The 13,866-nt window shown below is 34.9% G+C and overlaps 1 protein-coding gene across 2 annotated transcripts; it reads left to right on the forward strand.

Moving 5' to 3' along the window:
- Nucleotides 1-13: 13 nt before the first annotated feature.
- ndufaf6 (NADH:ubiquinone oxidoreductase complex assembly factor 6) lies at nt 14-10,728 on the forward strand. Of its 2 annotated transcripts, XM_067404617.1 has the most exons (9): nt 14-399; nt 1,241-1,340; nt 1,524-1,646; nt 2,944-3,000; nt 3,194-3,296; nt 4,026-4,159; nt 6,803-6,904; nt 8,029-8,085; nt 10,509-10,728. In XM_067404617.1, exons 1-9 carry the CDS (start codon nt 173-175, stop codon nt 10,635-10,637), a joined length of 1,032 nt encoding a protein of 343 aa, XP_067260718.1. In that variant the 5' UTR covers nt 14-172; the 3' UTR covers nt 10,638-10,728. The 2 variants fall into 2 exon arrangements, with proteins under 2 accessions (XP_067260718.1, XP_067260726.1); XM_067404625.1 differs by lacking the exon at nt 14-399 and having other exon boundaries at nt 1,241-1,344.
- The last annotated feature ends 3,138 nt before the right edge of the window (nt 10,729-13,866 follow it).

Here is a 13,866-nt window from a genome sequence, read left to right on the forward strand (position 1 = left end):
CATATTTAATATCTATAGACTGCATTAACGTGAACATTAATTACATTTATGTAACATAAAGACAGTGTGGTTCACTGTGAAACGTATCTTAGTTCCTTTTAGATGAAAACAGATTGTTTACATCGGAGCGGAACGTACCGCCAGAAGTTCTTGCGAACAGGGGAGTTGTAATATGACGCACACGCAAGAGGAGGTTGAGCTCAAGGATACTGGATGCATGGGGTTTGCTATGGCATCCAGTGTAAACATAAAGAATGGACTTTTAACCACCAAAAACTCCCTGCACATAAAGATTCCCTATCCCACATTTATACAGAGGCCAACCGAGATCAAATGCACAAGAGCATTAACAAATTCGACAGGACAGCATAATGAACAGTATTGTATTGATATTGTAAGGTAAGTTATGAGTTTAAAGATCGATTTACTTTGAATATTTTTACCTGAAAGCAAATAAATCTTCATTTTTTATGCAGCTTAATGAATTTTAACTTGTATACATCAGAGTATTATTCCAGTGCCCGTTTATGTAAGTTAACGTTATATGAATATAAATCAGTAGCGTATTTTTCTCAAAAATATATTTACCAAAAAATAAATATATTTTCGCTATAAAAATTCGCTCAAAAATATATTTATATGCAGTAAGGACAAAATTAACTTTTCTATTAAAATAAAAATGTGTTGTTAAAATGAATGTCCAGATATTGAAAAGAAATAGAAAAATTCTTATTAGTCTGAAATGCAAAAATTAAATGCAAAATTTATTCGGGGAAAAAAAAATCATGTTTTTTTTTTTTGTTTTTTTTACTTGAAATTCAGTATGCAAGGAATTTTAGTACTTTTTATCTGATGGTTACAACACTATTTTAGACATTAAATAATGTCTAGAAAATGGTATACACATTTTACACAAAAAAAAAAAAGTATGAAACGAGCATGAATAAAATTTTCGGAACTTGACAAATCAACATTGACAATTCCTATTTGTATGTAATATTGCAGTATTATTATAAATGATTTATAATAAATCCCCTTTACATTTTTCCTCGTTCAAGAAGTCATTTTACTCATTTTGTAAATCCTTATTTGTCATTGATGCAAATAAATGTAAATGACAATTGTTATGCCAACAGAAATTTCAGTCTCTGTTAAGGCTTAGTCAGTTTTATTATTTACAGTTTTTGTAAATAACAACAGTCCCAGTGTGTAGTGTATAACATTGAACTGTCACCCATAGGAAGAGGGACTATGATGGATTTTTATGTTCGTTGCTTCTTCCTGAGGCTGTTCGTCGCTCTGCACTGGCACTGAGGGCGTTCAATGTAGAACTGGCACAGGCAGGTATCCCAGATAATAAGTGCAATAATCAATGTACAGTCTTATTTATTCAATTCAGGTTATGCTAATTTATGTACATTTCTAACTGTGTGTCATGGTACAAAAACCAAGCCATGAGACATAAAAGTGCCAGTAATAAGAAACACCTGTATATGCTCATATATTTGCTTCTTCCCTTTTAGATTAAGGACTCCGTTTCCCAGAAAACCATTGGTTTAATGCGAATGCAGTTCTGGAAGAGCGCCGTGGAAGACATTTACAGAGATGACCCTCCAGTCCAACCCGTCAGTGCAGAACTATGGAGAGTGGGTCTTCCAACCTTTCTAAATGAAAGAGTTACAGGATTAGTTCACTTCAGAATTAAAATTTCCTGATAATTTACTCACCCCCATGTCATCCAAGATGTTTATGTCCTTCTCTCTTCAGTCGAAAAGAAATTAAGGTTTTTGAGGAAAACATTCCAGGGTTTTTCTCCATATAGTGGACTTCAACAGGGTACAACAGGTTGAAGGTCCAAATTGCAGTTTCAGTGCAGCTTCAAAGTGCACTACATGATCCCAGCCAAGGAATAAGGGGCTTATCTAGCAAAATGATTGGTCATTTTCTAAAAATAATAAAAATGTATATACTTTTTAAATACTCATGCTCGTCTTGCACTTGCTCTGCGATGCGCCACACATTACGTAATCTTGTTGAAAAGGTCACGCATGACCAAAACGGAGTAACTGTGGTAGTGTGAAAAACATCTTTTCCTCCTCCAGCGTTTGACTTAGTCTTTGCACGTTCACTTTGTAAACACTTGCTCTGTACTTCTGCCTACATCACGCTTGACCTTTTCAACATGATGATCGCATCGCAGAGCTAGTGCAAGACGAGCATGTGTGGTTAAAAAGTAAATAAACTTTTAATTTTTTAGAAAATGGCGAATGTTTCACTAGAAAAGACCCTTATTCATTGGCTGGGATCATGTAGAGCCCTTTGAAGCTGCACTGAAACTGCAATTTAAACCTTAAACTAGTTGTACCCCAGTGAAGTCCACTATATGGAGTAAAAAAAATTTTTTCGACTGAAGAAAGAAAGACATAAACATCTTAGATGACATGGGGGTGAGTAAATTATCAGGAAATTTTAATTCTGAAATGAACTGATCATTTAAATGAATAGGAATGGAGATAGTTCACCCAAAAATTAAAATTCTGTTGCCATTTACACAAGATTTCTATTTCAAATTAATGCTGTTCTATTAAACTTTCTATTCATCAAAAAACATTTTCATAGTTATCTCAAAAATGTTAAGCAGCACAATTGTTTTCAACGTTGATCATAATTAGAAATGTTTCTTGAGCAGCCAATCAGCATATTAGAATGATTTCTGAAGGATCATGTGACACTGAAAATGTCACAGAAACTGAAAAACTTACATTTTAAACATTTATAAACTGCATCACATTTCACGCTCATGTCGTTTCACATATTTATGTGTATTCATATATCTTATTTTCTGTGTAACACAAAAGAAAATATTTTGAAAACTTTTTTTGGGACCCCAAAGTTTTTAAAAATATAGGGCACTGATATACTATAACTGCTCTGTGTTCTCAGGCAGTAAGAAAGCACACATTAACAAGGAGGTGGATGTTGAGAATCATATCTGAAAGAGTAAGTACTAAGTTCTGTCTTAATATATGAGTAAAGAAAATACTGGAAAGTTCTCTTAAAATAACAAATTTTAACTCTGACAGCTGTCTGAGAGACATTCATGGCTAATTCTATACATGAATTTTGTGAGTCGGCACATTACGCAGTCTGTCTGTCCTCTGGCAATCGTATTAAAACATTCTATTTTAAAAAGGAGAAAGACATGGAGGACAGAGCGTACAGGAACCTTCAGGAGCTGGAGGCCTATGGTGAAAACACACAATCCTCTCTTCTTTACTTGCTGCTGGAGACACTTGGTGAGCAGCCTTTCCTTGACTTCTGCTTAAAGGAATAGTTGTAAAAATGAAAATTCTGTGATTTACGCATAATCGTGTGTTGTACCTGACCCATATGACTTTCTTTCTTCTGTGTTCAATGGAGGAGATGTTGGGTGGATTATAGGAGCTGACAACCCTTTTTTCTTTTTAATTTATTCTTGTGATGGAATTTTCAGCATCATTACTCCAGTCATCAGTGTCACATGATCCTTTAGAAATCGTTCTAATATGCTGATAACATTTCTTCTTATTATCAATGTGAAAAACAGTTGTGCTAATCTTTTTTGTTCAGGATTCTTTAAATAGAAGGTTCAAAACAACAGCATTTAATTGAATGTAAAAGTCTTTACTGTCACTTTTTATCAATTTAATGCATTCTTGCTTGAAAGTCTTAATTCTTTAAAAAAAAAAAAACTCAAAATTTTAATGGGTATTGTTTGCCACATCCTTCAATAACAGCCTTGCATTACAAGAACACAAAACTGTCCACTGAAAATATGACTCATAAGCTGAAAATATCAGACTTAACAAGTGTCTAGTCAGAATATGCTTTTCATAATACATCAAAACTCATATTTGATTTTTTTGAAGTTGGAATATAAGATTGGATTGGATATTCACAATTGAATATTCACAATTTGACACAAATCAGTTCAAACTCAAACCTGGTCTCATGAAGTTGTGTGCTTTGTGCATGTGCTTATGTAGGTGTGAAAAACGTCCATGCAGACCACGCCGCAAGCCACATCGGCAAAGCCCAGGGCATCCTGACCTGCCTGCGGGCAACCCCTTATAACAGCAGCAGACGCAAGGTCTACCTGCCCATGGACATCTGCATGCTGGTGGGTAAATCTGCTGTCACCCTGTGATGTGTGGAGCTGGCTGTAATTCCATGCTTTTCTGACATCTGAGTAAACACAATCCATGTGCCAGTGGGCATATACTTGGATGAAGCTGCCCAGTGCCCTCTCGCCGGCAAAGCTCAATCCCATGGGCTTTGTTTCAGCCATCTGTCGCCATTGCAGCATGAACAAACCATTAGAAATGGGATTTAGAAGATCTTTCCCTTAGTGTAACAAAAGAAAAGATTATCATCTATCGTTTATCCTCAGCTAGGGTCTGTTTCCAGTATTAAGATCAAATTTTGTGTATGTACAGTAGTGGCCAAAAGTCATGTCTGGAAGGGAATTGGTTTGCGGATTTGTTTTTAATGACCCTACAAGTTTGATTAAACCATTAAAATAGGAGTAAAATATTTTATATGAGGAATAGGAGGAAAGGAAAAAACACTAAGCTTGGTTAAGGTATATATCTCGAAAAACTATGTGGCAAAAAAGGGGTAAACTACAGCTACATGTTAAAAAATGGATAGAAAAACAAAAAGCTTACAGGAAAAAGCATATATTGACTACAACATAACCATTAATACTTTGTTGTTTCTTTTCTTTCCTTTTTTTTTTTTTTTTTTTTGCATGTTCATAATTTCTTTGTATGAAAGCCTGGACAAATGTCCACACAATTTGGCATTGCATTATCACAAATTAACCAGTAGACTCACACATTATGCAATATGAGACACAAAATATGCTTAAAAAATTCTGATGTCAAAGGATTTGATGTCAATTTTCCTAGGCCAGACATCACTGTGTGCCACTACTGTTGATTGTTTTGCTGTATGATTGCACTTTCACCAGAAGGGTGCACTGTTGTTTCATCATAAATTATGTGAACATGGTCTATGGTTTCTGAGGTTATTAAATGCTCACTAAAGGCCAGTTCACACTGCGCGACCAACGCAGATAATCACCAGACTGTGGTACGTAATTTCTTAACAAACACATATTCAACATGTTCAATCGGCAAAAACAAACGCCGACCAACGCCAACTGGGGTAATAATAACACACTTATCCATCAAGTCTGTTGCTATTAGTTGGTGCAGTGTGAACTGGCCTTAAAACATAATGGGCCGGTTTCACAGACAGGGCTTAGGCTAAACCAGGATTAAGCCTTATTTCGATTAGGGTATTTAAGTAGCTTTTATAAACATACCCTAGAAAAAAGCATTACTTGTGTGCATCTTGAGACAAAACAATGGCAGTGACATATTATAAGATCTGTCAGTGCAAGTTTCTTTCAGTTAAAAAAGCTCAAACATGCATTTTAGTCTAGGACTAGCTTAAGCCTTGTCTGTGAAACCAGGGTAATACTTTTTAAATAGATAAATCCATACTTTATTTTTCATTAGTGGTTCGCTGCAGCAGCTACTTATTTAATTGCAGTGAAAGGAAGTTCCTTACTAATTAATTTCACTCATCATTTAAAGCTAACTTTATGAAACTTCCTTTCTTGAGTTAAAAATGTTGAGACAATAATGTATAGTATTTAAAGCTTTTAAAACTGTAATTGATGTCTTTAATAATGCATTGCAAGTGCGATGTTGAATTAAAGGAAATGGAAAGTCTTTGAAGGTTTATCTACATTCATTGCAGTTGTGAATATTTGCTGAGGGAATTGTAAACAATATTAATGTGCAACCTGTCAAGATTAGGCAAATGTGTTTGTAAAACAATGAAATGTGTGCTTGTGGGTATTTGTTAGGTAAACTCCGAATACTAGCCTCCGGGTGTCCGCAAGCCATTTTTGTCAGAGTTTAAAGGCTCTGCTTGATGTGAAACCCCCGTTCAATAATCAATAATAATAGCCCCATACCCCAATTACATTGCCTGGTTATTCATGATGTTGATTGCCTGCCATTGCTTTATTTTGCCGTACAGCTTTTGTTTGAGGAACAATTGACTTTTAAATTAGATACTAAATGAAAGCTTTTGCAGTATGTGTTTATTGATCACTTGCTATCATGGATTTATTCATGTTTTTTTAGATCACAATTGTGGCATATCACCGGCAAGAAGAATTTTACCCTTGTTCATTTATGTCTTTGTTTGAATAGTATTTTCACAAATATAAATAAGTGTTATTTCGGTAAATATTTCTTCTGAAAAAGTCTTGGGATGCTTCATTGTAAGCACACCACCTCTTACGTTCTGCATACAGATTTTTCACATTTTCATCCAGCATACTAATTTCTTCTGCTGTTGAAGAATGTTTGTTGAATGCTGGAATCTATATCTATAAATCTATATCTATATATCTATATCTATGAAATCTATAAAGATGTATCTCATGAAAACTGTCAAGAAATGTCTGGGTCGTATTTCACCCCAAAATCCCCCCCCAAAAAAAATAAACGTATTACTTATGAGTGAGTTTTTTGTTACAGTAATGAGAATTGAAGGGAGAAATGTGCTTAATATGTGTGCTTTTTTTTTAATGTCTTTGATTTTTGGGGTAAAATATGACAGGTATGTTATTGTGATGGTGCCTGAAATATGGAGGGATAAGGAAAAGATTGTGATATCATCATGCTCATCTTTCTGTCTATCTAGATTTACTGATAATGCATTTTCACTGTTTCTCACCCAGCATGGAGCATCTCAAGAGGACTTCATCCGTGGCAGCAGGGACCAGAACGTCAGGGACGTCATTTATGACATTGCCAGCCAAGCCCATGTCCATCTCCAACACGTATGCAAAACCCTTCAGTTTATTATCTGTGGTCAGATAGGAGATGCCGACTCTGTTGTATGTTCCCAATTTGCATACTAACTTCATTGAATTTCAAAAGGGAGAGCACCCCTCCTCCACCAGCAGCTCTTAAGACCTTTAATTGTTGCCCTCTCCTCATTACTGAAATTATTAAAAGCCAAGTGTAACCACAGAGCGTTTCAGGGAATCAGAGGAAATGTTACTCAGAGATTTTGTCAGATATTGCTCACCCCACTTTGCATATCTGCTCAGGTGGTATGACTCAAGGTTATCGCTGAATTAACTCAAAGTGGTCAAGACCACATTTAAAATATCACAAACAAACAAGGGCTAAACTGGAATTTGATCCTTTCAATCTAACATTTGTGTTTATAAAGCATATACAGTTGTATTTTTTTAGAAAATGATCGTTTCGTTAGATTAGACCCTTATTCCTCGTCTGGTATCGTTTAAAGCCCTTTGAAGCTGCACTGAAACTGTAATTTTGACCTTCAACCCTCTGGAGGCCATTGAAGTCCACTATAATCCTGGAATGTTTTCATCAAAAACCTTAATTTCTTTTCGACTGAAGAAAGAAGGACATGGACATCTTGGATGACATGGGAAATTTTTATTTAAAAGTGGACTAATCCTTTAAGCACATTTTGCCCTCATAATTTGCATTATCAAAAGTCATTCAGATGTTTTACTTGTATGGGTTTTTTTTGTAATTCCTATTATTCTCATTACTGTAATATAATAAAACATTCACTTTATTAAAGTAATGAGAATATAATGAGAAAGTACTGTAAAATACTGTCTTTTCATACAATTTTATTAAATACAATAATCCTTACAAAATAATACATTTATTTTAGACCTTTTTATAAAACAGTACAGTATAGACTACCATGGAAAATTATTAGAGAACTGTGACTTATTTGTCATAAAAAATAAATTCACAATGCAACAACAACAAAAAAGTATAATTTTCTTTAAGCAAAGTTCTTTATATTGGGGTTTGTTTGATTCACCGTGAGACTCACCCATTAATTAAGAGGTTTGTGTGATATACTATACACCACAGTTGCATCTTGATATCTCATTACTGCATTGTCTTACAGGCAAGATCATTCAGCGAGAACGTTCCACATGCAGCCATGCCCGCCTTCCTGCAAACGGTAAGTAATTTCATCTCTTTCAGCTTCTCTCCCCTCCCCATGCCTCACTAATGTGTTGTGACACAGAGAAGCTCATGGCTTATCCTCACTCTGCCTTCAAAGAGGTGGAGCCTCATTGTCCCGCATGACTCCTGCTCCCTGGAGGCGCCACTACCATCTCATGGTCTGATTACACATCTTAAGCCTTTTTTTTTTTTTACTCTCTTACAGTCATTTCTCTTCAAGGAAGCCCACCTCAGAAGAGCTGAGGGAATAACTCTTAGCGTATTACGAGGCAAAGCATAGTGAAACACTGTAATTTTCAGTACAATTTCAGGCTGTTGTTGATGCTTTAGCCAGCTAAATGCTTTCTATGAACTAAATGGCCTGTAAAGAATTTTTATTTCACTTTCTGTCACTGTTATATTCTGCTCTTATCTTCCATTCCCACATCCCTGTATTTAACTGCCATTCGAATTCTTTAAAGCCATCCATTCCCCACAGGCCATCTAGTGACACATTGCGCTCCACTTGCTTTGGCTGGTGTTAACCGTAACTGTGTGCTCACGAAAGGACTTTACTGTAAGGTTTGACATTTGAGGAATTCACTTTGTATTACAGTCGCAAGAAAAAGTAGTTTTTCTTGTAAATGACAAATTCCAGAAATTTTTTAGGACAGGTTAGCAATAACATAGGAATTCACATATGTGTTCACATCTTCCACTGTGAATCTTTACATGGTAAACTATATTGTAAACTATGTTGTTCAAAACAAGTTTTTTTTTTTTAAGAAATGAAATGCTTTTATTCAGCAAGGATGCTTTAACTTCATCAAAAGTGACAGTAAAGACATTTATGTTACAAAAAAAATCAGTTTAAATAAATACCTTTTTTAATGTCCTATTTATCAGAATATCCTGAAAAAAAAATGTATATTAAGCAGCACATTTTCAACATTGATAGTAATAAAAGATTGAGCAATGAGCATCAAATCAGCATATTAGAATGATTTCTGAAGGATCATGTGACACTGAAGATTGGAGTAATGATGCTGAAAATTCAGCTTAAAATATGTAACCCTGGACCACAAAACCTTAAAGGGTTAGTTCACCCAAAAATGAAAATTATGTCATTAATGACTCACCCTCATGTCGTTCCAAACCCGTAAGACCTCCGTTCATCTTCGGAACACAGTTTAAGATATTTTAGATTTAGTCCGAGAGCTTTCTGTCTCCCATGAAAATGTATGTACGGTATAATGTCCATGTCCAGAAAGGCAATCAAAGTAGTCCATGTGACATCAGTGGGTTAGTTAGAAGTTTTTGAAGCATCGGAAATACATTTTGGTCCAAAAATAACAAAAACTACGACTTTATTCTGTATTGTCTTCTCTTCCGGGTCTGTTGTAAATCCGCGTTCACGACTCTGCAGTGACGCTGCTGACGTAAGACGCTGCTGACGTAAGACGCTGCTGACGTAAGACACTGCTGACGTGTTATCTGGTGTGCCCGAGCTTCGTTTCGACACAGAGGAAGACTTGCATTTTTTTGCTCGGCCATATTTATTTGAACCAAATACACAGACGGAGAACTAAGAGCGATGGAAGAAGCTCCTACACAGCAGCAACCGTTGTCACAAGCAGCGTCACTGCGGAGTCGTGAACGCGGATTGACAACAGAACCGGAAGAGAAGACAATGCAATTTATTCCAAAAATCATTAGGATATTAAGTAAAGATCATGTTCCATGAAGATATATGCCGTAAATATATATATAAAAAAAAAAATGAAAGTAATAATGCATTGCTAAGGACTTCATTTGGATAACTTTAATGGCGATTTTCTCAATATTTTGATTTATTTTTTTATTTTTTTGCACCCTCAGATTCCAGATTTTCAAATAGTTGTAATTCAGTCATATATTGTCCAATCCTAACAAACAAATTTTAAAAAACATTTACCCATATGACTGGTTTTGTGGTCCAGGGTCACATATATTAAAATAGAATATAGTTCTTTTAAATTGTAAATATGTTTCACTAATACTGTTGTGTCTTATACTTTGGGCAGTATAAGAGACTTAAACGGTAGTGTACATTCAGTGAAGACCTGAAAATGTATTTTGTGTGTTATTGATTGTTACATTGTTGTGACTTTTTACTAAGCAAATTTTTAACAAATTTATGCACAAATCCAGATAAATCCAAAGTGTTCACACACTTTTCCTGCAGCTGTATCTCAACCCTACATCAAGATCTTTTCCATTTTTCGTTTAAAGATTTTAAAAGAGAAAATCTGTGTAATGTCAACACTTTCTATTAAATTTCCAGCTGTATCATTTTTTTCTTTAATCTTTTAAGTTCTCTCAATAATGTATCGTCCGCCAGGCTTGCAAAAAAGTAATTAAACTACGAGTTTCTGAGCGTCTTTGTATCCTGTCCCACAGGTTGTTTTGGAGGACTACCTGCAGAAAGTGAGGAAAGTAGATTTCGATGTGTTTCACCCCAGCCTACAGAAGAGAAATCCAATGATGCCCCTTCAGCTGTATTTACGATCATGGAAGAAGATCTATTGATGTGTTTGATTAAAACACCATCTGATTGTTTCAGATGAATTTCCTGTCAAACAAGCCAAGCATTTGCAATAAATCATCTAGCTACTGTATGTTGACAATTTTTATGTGTTCATGTCCTTTTTCGTGCTGGTATACTCTAGAGAAAAGGAAAGTGTTTGATTACTAAATAATTACTAAGGCTCACAGAAAATATCCACAACCAAAACGGACCACATTAATTTAAAATGTATTTAAACTCAGCAACAAAGAACAGCAAAACATATTTTGAGAGATAATACAATGTCAAACTGTTTTGAATTTAAGGTATTTTAACAACTTGGCCTGTGAAACGTGTTTCATTATAAATTAAATTATTTAAGGCATTTGCAAACAAATTGGCAACAATTTTACATATTTATAGGTGAGGAATGTCTCATATGCCCCTCATTATAGGCAAGGTCAACCAGTTCTGTTTCATGATGCAAGGTGGTGTATTTTTAGTGGTATAATCATGAGTTTATTTAGTCATAAAAAATACAGTCCTCCCTCTGCCACAAAAGCTCTCATCTGATCGACAAGAAAACAACTCCGGGCTGTTTGTGACTGCTCTTGAACCGCAGAGAATATTTTGCTGGGAGTGAGGTCCTTTTTCCTCTGCTTTACTCACTGCTTTTTTTAAAGTAAAAAACAAACAAAAAATATATATATGTAAGTATTGCGTTCAGTAATGCGTGTGACACTCGTAGCCAGATACAGTATAATGTAAATAAAGTAGCTTGCTGACCAGCTAAACCAGCTTGAAAAGGCTGAGAGACCAGCTAAGACCAGTTTAGGCTGATTTTGATGTGTTTCCTGATGAGTTTAGTTTCAGAATTGTATTACCAAATGTGACAAGACCACTGAAATGATCTCATTCATTGGACATAAGAACAAAGAAACTAGAAATGCTTTTTCATTATAAATTAGAAAATATTTATACATAATATGCATTCTAATATTGTGTGTAAAGTGTATGAATTATTCATGAGCTCCTATCCACATAGTTTAATTGATTTGGTTTAAAGCACATGCTTTCAAAACACTGAATCTCCACATACTGTAAAATACAATTGTGTCTGGAGCTCATTAGTCTACTTCTGCTCATAGATAATAAGAACATTTAAAACTCAATTCTGTTCCCAAATCTTACTTAGTCAGCTGGGGGTCAGTGATTAATTTCTGCCCCTTTGAATAGAGGAGCAGAAGTGAAAAGAGACACATTTCAAGTAATTATCATCTGGAAAAACTTGCAAATAATTGCCTCCCTCACTGTGATATGTCAGGGTCATACTGAATCTTTGTGTTAAGTGTTGAGACGTTCTGATCCCGACATGTTCTTTTAAGACTGGAGTTCTGCTTTTCCTGCCCATTTAGAAATCTCATCCAATGGTTTATAGCAGCATGTCTTCCCTGTTTAGGCTACCACCAGATTTATCTTTCTTGATTTAATGTAAAGTTACAAATATGATAAAATATTTATTTTTGTGCATTCTATTCTCATTCTCTTCTATCTATTTCTCCATCAAGAATAATTAGGAGAGGATGGAAAGGTTCTTTTCAGAAGTTAGATAATGTTCTTCTTTTTTTTTTTTTTTTTTGGCCAATGGAGATGTGATGCATTTTGAAAACAGTTTCTAATTGCTGCACTGCACCTATAAAATGGAAGTGACAGCTTCCACCATCACGGTCCTCTTGTTCGCATTCAGATCTTGAGATTGAGGTGAACTGCTGTTCATTTTATGACCCAAGGCAAATGGTATGTCTATTATTTATAAAGTGACGAGAACTATTTATCAACTAAGGAGATAATTGACTACAAATGAAACACCTGTCACTACAAAACATGTCAAAACCATTAAATACCCATCCAAACCAGGTTTGAATGCCAGTATGATCTCTGTTCAGATTAAGTGTTTGTGATCTCACCATTTTGTTGACGCTAATATAACTGGGAAAAATTCAATTTATCCCTATGAAATATTGTTTAAGAATAAAGGCCACATTCTTTGGATGAGCAGAAATGCATTTCTTTGTCCTCTGATGTACTTTATTGTTGAGTTTCAGCAGAGATAGAAGCAATTATGATTGTGTCTTCCATCATGAAAAGAACAAATTATAATCAGCATCTAAGTTCTCTGAATATTATAGAATTACCATAGACAAAGGATTTGTGCAGCAATGATATAGATAAATCCCCTCAGCAATACTCTTATCTTTCTGTAAAAAAGGTTTTCTAAAAGGTGACCCTATGAGACCTTTATTATATTAGAACAGTGAGAAAAGCCTTTGGTATTTTTCCACTGATTGTTGCAGTCTTGCTTTTTCATGTTTCATGTCTGTCCCAGAGAAACAAACACAGAATTCCATTGGGTTCCAAGTTTGATTTTTATACTTTCATTAAATTGACCAAAACAGTTGATGCATTCTTAAAAATATCTTCTTTTGTGTTCGACAGAAGAATGAATGTCATACTTGGAATGACTTGAGGGTGAGTAAACAATGACAGAATATTCACTTTTGGCTAAACTATCCCTTTAAAAGCTTAAAGGAATAATTCGCCAAGACATGAAAGAAGTGGAAATTCTTTCATCATCTTTCTTTAACACAAAAGGAGAATGTTTTAATATTCTGGCCACTCTTTTCCAAATACAAAAAAAGTGAATGGGAAATTACAAAATGACAAAAAAGGCACTATAAAAGGTTGTTCAATGATTATATTGAAAGTCTAATGATAGCTTTATGTGAGGAACAGACAAAATAATGTAATTTTCGATTTTGGGTGAACAATTTTTTTCCCCCTATTTTAAGTCTAGGAAGCTACTGAAAAGAATCCATTCTTGCTACTTCAAATTCTTCTTTAGTTTAAAAAGGATTTAAATGAGCAATATGTAGCACACAAAAGCCCAAACTTTCTTATGGAATTCACTCGTGAAAGTAAGATTATTAACTGTCTACATTATTAGAGAGCCTATCTACATTATTACCTGCCTGAATCAGCACTGAATATCATCACCCTATGTCTTTTATTTTTTCAGCCACTATTATCGTGTTAGATCACTGGCATATGAAGTCATCGAATGCATTTTATCCCTTGCATCTCTGCCATGTATAATGAGGGGTATTGTATCTGTGATCAATTGTTCTGACATTTGGCTGCCATTTCTTATCTTCGCATGGATTCCTCTGAAGTGGTATATTTAGGGTAATTTTC

The sequence above is a fragment of the Chanodichthys erythropterus genome, chromosome 2 (genome assembly GCF_024489055.1).
Source record: "Chanodichthys erythropterus isolate Z2021 chromosome 2, ASM2448905v1, whole genome shotgun sequence".
Classification (NCBI taxonomy): Eukaryota; Metazoa; Chordata; class Actinopteri; order Cypriniformes; family Xenocyprididae; genus Chanodichthys; species Chanodichthys erythropterus.